The 11017-nt window shown below is 46.0% G+C and overlaps 1 protein-coding gene across 1 annotated transcript in view; it reads left to right on the top strand.

Moving 5' to 3' along the window:
* CSMD1 (CUB and Sushi multiple domains 1) overlaps window positions 1-1954 on the top strand; it is a 1865356-nt gene extending 1863402 nt beyond the window's left edge. The window contains exon 70 of the mRNA XM_047772241.1: window positions 1749-1954. Within this exon, the coding sequence (XP_047628197.1) occupies window positions 1749-1908 (160 nt within the window). The 3' untranslated portion in view covers window positions 1909-1954. The remainder of the gene's footprint in view (window positions 1-1748) is intronic.
* Window positions 1955-11017: the final 9063 nt, after the last annotated feature.

Here is an 11017-nt window from a genome sequence, read left to right as displayed (position 1 = left end):
TTGGCTGTAGTGTAGTCCAGCAGCTGTCGCTCTGATTGGACCCCTAGCCAGGGAATGTCCATATGCTGCGAGTACATCCCTAAAAAGACAAAATATGTACATATATAAAACAGTAAGGATGTTATTTCATGACTACGTTGCATTAGCCTTCAGTGAGGATGTCCTTATTTTACTGTGGTTGGTAGTGCTCTTACTTTAAAAGTGTAACCCATGGAAAAGAATGGTATTTGCAGTATCAAAGATTGGCAGATCTACATCAATTAATTATTTATTTTCTTCTTCTTCTTTTTTACTTCCTAGGGCCACACCTGTGGCATAAGGAAGATCCCAGGCTAGGAGCTGAATCAGAGCTTCAGCTGCCAGCCTATACCACAGCCACAGCAACCCGGGATCCCAGCCGCGTCTGTGACCACAACCACTGCAATGCCAGATTGTTAACCTACTGATCGAGGCCAGGGATCAAATCCAAGTCTTCATAGATACTAGTCGGTTTTGTTACCACTGAGCCATAATGGGAACTCCCAGTTAATTATTCTTACTTTTACTTTGGAGAAAAAAATATATCCTATGCATATAAGTCTTATAAGCCTTATCTCAAATTTCTGCTCACAGCTATTTGAAATTTTAGTAAACAGAGAAATATATCCTACCACCTTATCTAATAAAACGCTATCTCTGGAAGTGCTTTTCTTCTTACAATATAAATTTTTTAATATAAATTAAAATATATCTCCCTCACAAGTTTCTCTAGGGAATATAACACCCATACATAAAGTAGGAGTTTATAATTCCTAGAAATTCATTTTTCTTTTTATTAGCATCCACCTAACACCGAGGAAAACATGTAGCCTATGAAAGTCACTTTCTCCACCTTTTGGCATTTGCCTGTGGGTAGGGCCTCCCTCTAGAAGCCTCCTGGGCTTTCCATCCACCTGAGCTGTCTGGCCTCCTGCAAGTCAGCAAGTTCCACCTCCAGGTTCCTCCCACTGTAGACATATGAGTCTCAGAGAAAGCTATGTTCAGCATCTCTGGAGAAGATAAGCCCACACTGTGGTCTATGCTTATACATAAATGAAACATTACATCTGATTTTATCTTAACTTTAGGGCAGTGTTGCCTTAGGGAAGTTCAGTATACACCACAGTTGTAGTTGGAGCCTTAGAAACATCTCTACAAATGTTCAGAATTAAATCCTCAGGGAAAGTAACACAGACTAGCAGCCAGACAGGAGGGAGGCGCCACTTACTCCTGATGGGCCCTTGACCCCTACATGGCACGTCCCCACCTGTGGGCTGGAGGGAGTGTGGTCACCTGTGGCTTTCTCAGCACTGCCCTGCATCCAGGAGGCCATTCTGAGCCACAGGCCATGGGGCCTCTGACCTGCAGCACAGGAACCAGAGCCTAGGCCCAGCACACTTCCTTCCAGGCTCCTGGGCCCTGTCCAGACAAGCCTCACTGCCCACCCGCCCCTTCACCCCAACACCTCGCCAGGGACAAGCCTTGTTCCCCTTGGCCCTGTGCAGGTGATCTGCCTGTGATGCTGGAGCCCTGGTTGAATCAGAGCATCTTTGAGATGGTCCCAGCTGCAGGTGCAGGAGGACAGCCCACCCCCCCCACCCCCCAGGGAGGCGGTGTGCCCAGCCCCTGCCTGTCACTGTCCCGTGTGTCCCCTCACAGACACAGTCCCAGAGGTTGGGTCTCTTTCTGAAACCAGGGTCCTCATACTTTGTTCCCTCTTTTGCTTCCAGAACGAGACCAAAAGTTCAGTACAACGGCTACGCTGGGCATGAGAACAGCAATGGACAGGCGTCATTTGAGAACCCCATGTATGACACAAACTTGAAACCCACAGAGGCCAAGGCTGTGCGGTTTGACACGACTCTGAACACAGTGTGCACAGTGGTATAGCCCCGGGTGCCCAGCACCGCCTCATAGCCATACCTCCGACGGACAAGCCGTGATCCTTGGTGCCACAGACCCTCTCCCTTCCTCCCGGCTTTGCTGCAGCGATGGCCCAGCTCCTCCCGCCACACTCGGCTCGGCCCCGGCTGGCGACACAGGTCTTCATCCTGGAAGCGGCCGCTCCCGCCTGGCTGCACCTGCTGGAAGGAGGCCACTCCGGGAGACCCCAGTCCCTGCGCGGTGCCCCAGTGCCCCAGACCCTCCTCCATGTGGCCAGGACGCTCTCAGCGCCGCCTCAGGCGAGTGGACACATCCTCCGGGCGCGGTGACTAATGGTAGCATCCCGAGGTGGGCTGGTTTTTGTTTAATCCCCATGAATATGAAGACTCTGGAAACAAAGCTCTCTTGAAGAAGACGCCTTTCTGGTAGACGCACACACACCTCCAAACGCTTCACTCTGTCCTGAGACCTGACAGCTCGCCTCGGCGTCCACCCCCAGGGCCTCGTGCACACGGCCCAGTCAGCTGGTCTATTGCAGAATTTTTGATGCACAATTTTTTGCACTAGTGTGTTATGAATGACTAAGATTCTGATAAAAATAAACTATTTACACGGGGTTTATACACACTCTACATTGTATATAAGCACCCTCTCACCTTGTCAAGCTCAGCATTCCACCGCAGTTTAGTTGGCGTGTTAGAAAAAAGAAAAAAATCCCCAGATATGGCACAGGTTTTAAAAGGAAAAACAATATGGAAGAGATTTATTTTATTATTGCTTCTTTTAGCCACATATATGTGTCGAATTCACTGAAGATGCCCAGTGAGGGGAAAGAGGCCTTTTTATTTCCCACATAATTCTTAGTCCTGCCATCGGCCCCTTACTGTCGGAATGATACCACTTCATGGCAGGTTTGCAGCGATTTCTGTTTGCCATGTACAGATATGAATAGTAATTTATTTTAGGTAGTTCATGCCCTGGGGGTTTTGCTCACGACACAGTCTCCCCTGTTACGTTGCGATTTGTTTCTTGTTTGCTGCCATCACTCTCTGAAATTGCCTTGAGGACAGGGTCCCACAGGAGCCCCTGAACTCCATGGAAACATTCAGGATCAAACAGCCAGTGTTCCTCTGGAGGCCAGGAAGAGTCGCAGCCACTCTTCTTTCCTGATGACGTAGTGGATACATGACTTTGTCTTTAGTTTCATGCTTTATCATTCCAGATGGAAAGAAAATGCCGGTGATTTTTCAGGTTTACAATTCATCATAGGTAGATTATGAATTTAGCATAAATAAATTAGGTGGGATTCCGCAACGTGAGTAAGATCAAAACAAGAAGCAGGAGCAGTGACAATGGGAATGTTTATGTAACAAAGTGAAGATCACCATTATTTTTATTTACTACTGTTTGATAAAAGCATTTGGAAAAGACAATGCTTATTTTATTACTCGGGTTTTAAGTACATAGTCACTTACCCCCTTCTCCCTTCCGTACGGGCATCAGGGCATCAGTGGTTTGGGGAACATGTTCACACGTAGCTTCAGGACTGGCATGTGTGTCCGTCTGTGTCATGTCTCAGTGCAGGACTTCAAAAGTGAAAAATGAAAAAGAATGTCAGGGTCATAGCTCATTCCTTCCCAAGTTTTGATTTGAACATTTGAGTTGCTCTCACCTCCTGGCGCCCGCTGTCCAGGTGCCCGTGGGAAGGGGTGCAGCGGCTGGAGGCACGGCCGCCCACCTCGGGCTCTTCCCGGCTTTCCACACCCCATGCACTGAACTCAGTCTGCTGTGCTGAATTCTCTGCACATTTCGCTCTGGCCAGCCTGGCAACGTACCAAGATGTGCTTTGCAGCCCGAGGTCCATATGGCTTTTTCTCCTCAGACCAGGTGAGGTCAGCCAGAGCCAGGCTCCTTGCACACCCAGGGAGCCGGAACCAGGAACCCAGGAAGAAGTCTGTGCATCTCTGTGTGCAGGGAGAACAGGGTTACTATACATACTAGGTGTATATATATATATATATATATACATACATATAGATAACTATAAATATAGTGTACATACATGGTTTGAGTCATTCAAACTAGGTGCAAGATGCTGACTTCAGAGTCTGAGTCAATGTCCCTCCACATCCCCGACCCGCTTGCTGGTCAACGACGTTACGAAATCCTGAAATGACAGGACTTACATACACACAAGAAACCACATATCAGATTAGACATGACTCTCCTTTGTGTGCCAAGTCAGAGTGTCCTTGGCTGCCAGTTTGGAGCATGTTATTAAAAAAAAATACTCCATGAAATTCTCTTTCAAGAATTCTGCCTAGTTTCTTCCTGGGGTGTGTGCAGTGTTAATCAGATCCCCTGCGAGGTGTGGGAGGGTCTGGTGGGAGCAGTCGGCAAAGGCGCTTTCTGGGTCCAGGGTGGAAGACTCCTGGCGGGAGCAGCTGGAGCTCATGGAGGGGAGGCACCCCGCTGACAGGTCCTGTGCTTCAGAGCTGTGCAAACTGCTGCTTGTCCCACACATCTTGCCTTTCTTCAGGCTAGCTGCAATAATTTTTTTCTTCTGTAAAATATTTTGTAAACAACCACAAAAAAAAAAAGCTATTATAAAAAGGGGGAAAGAACGCTGGCATTATGATCAGGAAAAACCCATCGTCATCACCCCACTGTCTCGCCATCTCGCCACATGCTGCTGACATGAAGTAGGTGCAAACGACCTTTTTTGTACAGAGATATATTTTTTATGAAGAATTTGTAAAATTATTAAATATGCTGTAATTTTTTGATTAATGTAGGTAAATTGTTAAAAAATAAATGTTTTTACAATACAAAACTGTAATTTTCCCAATAATGTACAATGTACCATCCTAGCTGATGTTCAGTTCTGATCCTATTACACATGTATTAATATTAAAGTGACCTGTTAAAATGAACAGTATCTTTTTTGTCAAAAGAAATTATACAGAGAGTGTAATATAGCCTGTGCAATGCCACCTATCTTTAAAGCAAATCAGAGTTCTAATTAAATATTTAATTTTAGATTTCTATTTTTCGGTGTGAATTTATTTTAGTGTTAAAAAAATAAATGCATGTCAGGAAGGGGAAGAGAATGAAAGTGTTCGAGATGAGCTTTCACTGTACATAGAAGGAGGGTCGATATTTTCCCAAGACATAGCCTCACCGTCATGGTTAATAAATAGCTCACTTACGAGGAGCTGAGGTACAGAGAACAGCGGTGTGGAAGCTGACAGATTTCTTGATGGGTTTTGCCTTAAAATCAATGAGAGTTTTCAGTTCCCTCCAAACCAAAATCAGGCCTATATTTTTATGATGGCAGAAAAAAATGGGAGTTCTTTCTGTAAACCCTCATAACACTGAAAATGACATGTAAGAAAATTACAGACAAATGTCATGGAACATTTCAAGGATCGCTCGTGAAGCAGGCTCAGAGAATCAGCCTCACGGAGGCTTTAACATTTGGACCAGTCCCCCACCCTCCACCCCGAGTCACTTCTGGGCAGAGAGAAAACGGCTTTCTGGGTCCTCGATGGCCCATTAGGTGGGATGTCTTGCAATCCTGCAGAATGATATGCTAATTTTCCTTTAAGTCAAGTTAGTAGAAACAAAAAACCAGCAATAATTTAAAAATAGCCCCACAGTGGGTTCCCAGCAACCCAGGTTTGGAGTCCACTCTGGAGTCTGGTCTCCGAGGATCAGAGATGCCTTTAAATGCTGAAGATTAGTATCTGCTGTGGCAGACACAGCTCCGGACGACGTGCGTGCATTCAGCAGCCTCGCAAAGTGGATCTCACCACTTCTGTTTTAGAGAAGATGAAGCAGACATTCAGAGACATGGCTTAGATCATCCAAATGTGCACAGCTAGGCAATGCTGACATGAGAGGCCGGTTTTTCCTTCTTTTCACATTTTTCTTTTTCACTAAAGATCATGATTAAATTCATCAACGTTCCTTTTTACTGCAATTAAAATTTTCTTAAAAAGCAAAAGTAAATCTTTTTTTCTGTCATTCTAATTCTACATATATTTTTGTTTCATTGGGTAGACAATTACCAAAGGTAAGAATTCCAGGAGAAATAAATGCTACGTATTGCCAGTTGCGCCATCCCCCAAATTGCTCCTAAGTGATGCATCCTCAAGCAAGGATGGTGGAGCACATTTAGCACATCAGGGTGGAACTTGGGAGCTCTGGGACTGCCCTGGGGTCTTTGTCTAACACACTGAAATCGCGTGAGTTTGACTCTTACCTCATCTCTATGCCTACACATCTTGATGACTGATTGGGACTCAATCCTTGGTCTGGAAGGGACTCAATCCTTGGTCTGGAAAACCCGTCTCCTCTGTCTGGGGGGCGGGGGTGAGGAAGAGCATCCTGCTCAGAAAAGGTCCTCATGTAGCCGCGGAATCTGGACCAGTGCTGTGGCTTCACACCCACAGCTCTGAACCCTTTTCTGGAAGGACTGAGTTTTCCACACTCTCATCTGCCCGGGGAGCACGCAACATAGTGACACAGCTGTTCATTTGTTCAAAGCCACAGCTCTTGACAACACTGAAGAAACTCCCACTGACTCTGCTGTGGGTGAATCACTTTCATGGGAAGGTAGGGCTTTGACCACAGCGAAGTAGCCTGGAGTAGCAACGCCTACCTCACTGGACATCACTGCCTCTGAAACTCAGTGGGGTCCCCTCTCCTCCTGAAGCAGAGCCCAGCGACCCCTGGGAGCACTCTTCCCATGAGGGTCAGCTGGGTGGGGTGTCAGCCACAACCCTCTCCCCTGAGACCCTGAGCTAGGACCCCCTCCCTGGAGCCCTGAGGGGCCTGACACAGGCCGGGTAACTCTGCTGAGTTTGCAGAGGTCCCTGCCAACACCCCCAGGAGAGCAGCCGCTGGCCCCTCCAACCCTTGTATCCCCAGGCCCCAGGCTCTAGGCTGCTTAGAACCCTGGGTGCCTCCCACACCTGCCCCAAATCCTCCTCTATTTCGCTCGAGTTCACACGAGGTGCTTCCGTTGCTGATAAGGAACTCAGCTGACTAATTAAAACTGAACGGACTTAGAAAGTGCCCCCATCACAGCTACGCTGACATGACGTTGCCATGGACATTGCCTGGGCTCTGGGCTGGGGTGGACGGAGGCTGAGGTCTGGGTGGGGAGGGACACAGCTGCTCAGGGCAGCCGGGGTTCGGCTAAGAGCGCCCCCTGCTGCACTTCATCAAAGCCTTTGGCTGAATTCAGGCCTCTGCAAGTAACCAACCGAGGGATGGTGCCCTGCAGCTTTGTCTACTTTAGGCTCCACAGAGGGGGACGAGAGGTCCGCTGGGAGGCTTCTTATTATGGAAACGTTGGAGGTAAGAGGGCAGCGCTGCTCAGGAGACTTTGTTCAGGCCCCGGCATGCCCCAGGTTGCTCCCTAAGGGCTACAGGTCCACCAGGCTCCAGGGCTTCTTCCTCCCACTAAAGCTCCTGCCCTTAACAGTGGCCATCCCCACCCCCTGCCCCCTGCCCCCCTGAAACCCAGGGTTCTCCCATCTCCAGGGTGAGGGTGTTTTCCTCCCCTCAGTTAAAGAAAGGAGTCCCTGAGCACAGCGGACACAGATGCTTAAACCAGGCTGCTTCTAACTGCTGCTGTTCAACCCCAGCAACTCTGAATTGATGTGGCCCTAGCTTCCTTTATTCTGTCCCAGAGAGAGACATTCTATGCAATTGAATATCTGAATAAGTAACACGGAGCTAAGTGACTTGATCGCCATTTTGCAGATTTAGGGACAATGGCTGGTTGAGACAGGACAGTGAGACTTTGGAAGCGGCCGGGGCTTCTTGGGCTGGGCACAGTGCTTTGTGCCCTGGGGTCCCTTTGGCCTGTGGCCCTCGATCATCCTTAGCTGAGAAGCAATGTGACCCTGGCCTCCTCAGTCCCTCTTCCCTCTTCTCATCACCAGGGAAATGGAGGCCTGGGGCGGGGCCCTCAGCAGGTGCTGGAGCACAGCTGCCTCAGGCTTTAAGCAAAGACAATGTGCTTCATACACTTGGGATGGCAGTGATTATTTTGCAATATGTAAAGGTATCAAATCAATAGGTTGTGCAGCTTAAATTTACACAGTGTTGTATGTCAACTGCATCTCAAGAAAGCTAAAAAATTCCCTTAATGGAGCCGTTCCTCTCTAAGTAACATACCTGTTATAGTACACTGTCCTACCCAAACAGGGACGAGTGCGCTCCAGCCCTGTTTCCAAGAGTGAGTACTGGCCAAGAGTGAGGTCAGAGGCCATTGGCAGAGGAGAAATTAAGTAAAGTTTGGCATATCTGTATAACAGAATATAAGCCAATTAGAAAAAGAAGGCAGTTTATAGTGTACCGATATCTAAGGACGTACAAGATTTAAAGTGAAAAAGCGTCATACAGGGCTGGGTTCCGGGTAGGCTTGGACGTGTGTGAGCAAAAGCCCCTGTGCACACACACTCCTGAGGTCACGTAGATGATCTGCAAGGATATTTAGGAAACAGCAGTGGCGGTTTTCTCTGCTGGGGAAACAGAGGGAGTGGGAAGATCCAAAGGGGCACCGCTCTCTACCTAAAGCTTTACAGCCTTAGAACAGGGAGGTGTCACCTATGCAAACAACTGACACCTTTTCCAAATTAAATTAAGATAAACACATGCACCCGTTGTTGGACTCTTGTTCCTGCCTCCAGCACGATGTGGAAGAGCCATGATCCTGATTTTTAAACCTGGCTTCTCCTTTTTGTCTTTGCTCTCAGAAACTGGCCGAGGGATGGTAACGGGATAAGTCAGCAGTTCACTGCAGATGGAGAGCCTGGAGGCATCATTGTCCCCAGCTACCCTGCCTTTTGCCTCCAGTCTTTGTAGATGTCCATGGTCATTGGGAAAGTCCAGCTAAACTGATGTTTTCTCTGCTTGACATGGTATGTACTGGAAAATTAATGTCTACTACATAGGAAATTTAAAAGAGAAAAAAAAAAAAGAAGAGAGTTGATTACATTACTAGAGTCAGATGTTGGGCTCATTGTAAGTGTAAGGGAATAATGCATATTCAAAATTTGCTCTCCATTGGCTTTGGCTGCATCTTATCCTCAACGGCCTGGCCCCAGCTCACCCTGGTGGTTCTTTACAGCAGGTGCCTCAGTACCTGTGAAGGTGAGAAAATCAACTCAGGACAAGTTATGGAGCATCTACTAAATATCAAAATTTAGGTTAGATCAGGAGAACTCAAGACAAATAAGGTGGAGGCTCTTGAAAGTTACAATCCAAGCAGAGGCAGATACATAAGAAAATAATTATGATAAAGTGCGGTAAATGCATTTTTCTGTATTTGCACAGAGCAGTGAATCTGAGGGCCAATGGGAAAGTATGCCCCAAAGTTTCTGGAGGCAGAACAAGTGGGGAAATTATTAAGGAAACTATCTGGGGAGCTGTGGCTGTTAAGGGAGCCCTCTGTCATTCTGATCTCAAGTCCCTTTGACTCCTCAATGGATGAATAACAATAAGGCCCCATTAACACCAATATCCCATTTCTATTGGCTCAATGGCTCCCCTGAAACTTTTCAGTTTGTTAGTCCTAACAGACACAGCCCATGGCCATTTTGGGCCTCCCTGGAGCCTGCCTTACAGGTGTTTCCAAGGCTATCCATCTCACTTGTCCTGTGAGGCTTCTGGACTCCTGTTGTTTATCAATGGCTCCTCTAAGAAGGGGGTGCTTCTCTCAACACACTTGTCCTTGACCTCATGACTGCAGACAGGCTGCCACTGTTCCAGTCATCACAGCCCCATTAAGGTGGGAAGTCCAAATGTGTTACATAAAGAAGAGCTGACACTGGCCACACTCTATTCTATCAAGAAAGCCAACAATTTCACAAAAGCTCCCCATCTCCCCCAGCTGCCTTAGGCAAACCCCCATTTCAATCTCATCACCTAGAACCTGGCCACAAACCACTCACAGAAGTAAAGGAAGCTAGAAAAATAGACAATAGGAACTTCCGAGTCATTAGGATTCATCACCTGGGGCTAGGTCAGCAACTCCCCAATTACAGGCTGTATTCTGATGATAACAAAAATAAGGATGATAAATTGCTTTAAAAATGTTTCCCTTTGAGAATAAGTAAAGGCTCCCTGTGAGTTTACCCCTCTAGACAGATAGCAGACTCTAAGACTCTCAGCAGTGACACTCAATTTGCACTTACTCAGCAATTCCGCATCATTAGAGGATCTCATTATACATTTGACTCCCCCACACCACTCCCCCTATTCGTTGGGTAATTCGGAGTTTTAAAACCAATGGACACAGAGACAAAAAATAAATGTATGAATACATGTGCTTCCATGTGCTTTAATTTAGATACATTTCTTTATGGGTAGGGTAGCAGTAATTCTGTAGTGTCCTATCACTAGACAGAATGTACAAAATTAAGTTTTAGTAGGAAACATGATTTACACCGAAGTTACCTTTTCTTTTCTTATTGTTCTGGGGAAATGTGTGTGTGTTTGCAAGATCCAAGCAGATGTTTTGGAAAAGAAGAGTGAAAGCATTATAGTAGTGGATGCCTTTGTGAACATTTAAATGTGTTGGCACATGGCTTTTATTACCTAGAGAGCCACTTAAAAGCTTATGGAAAAATCAAACATATGTTGTTATAGCTGTCATGTCAGCTTCAGAAGCAGTTATCATAGCTTCCTATGTATTTGTTTTGAATTACAGGTAGGAAAATGAATTCCCTTTCTCTTATTACTGTGTTTGAGTCATAGATTCTAGGGACAAATATGAAATAAGAGAAAAATAAGACCTGAGTTTTAGAGCTTTGCATCAATTTTATTCAGATTCATATTGAAAATTTTTCAAAAAATAACCGAATATATATATTTGTGCTTTTAGGCATTATTCACTTCGAGCAATATTTTAGCTGGTGATGACTATAAAATTACAACTAATTATATAAGAAAGTCATATACTATTTATGAAACACATTTGCATTAACTACTAACCATGGAAGTGAAGTTTATTGTCCCAAACAGAATGTGACAAAAACAGTGTGGCAGTAAAATAACTGGAAGTTAATACACTTAAGTGCTATGATAAACCAATGCAATT

Source organism: Phacochoerus africanus, chromosome 3 (genome assembly GCF_016906955.1).
Source record: "Phacochoerus africanus isolate WHEZ1 chromosome 3, ROS_Pafr_v1, whole genome shotgun sequence".
Taxonomy (NCBI): domain Eukaryota; kingdom Metazoa; phylum Chordata; class Mammalia; order Artiodactyla; family Suidae; genus Phacochoerus; species Phacochoerus africanus.
This window is presented reverse-complemented; position numbering and strand designations above follow the sequence as displayed.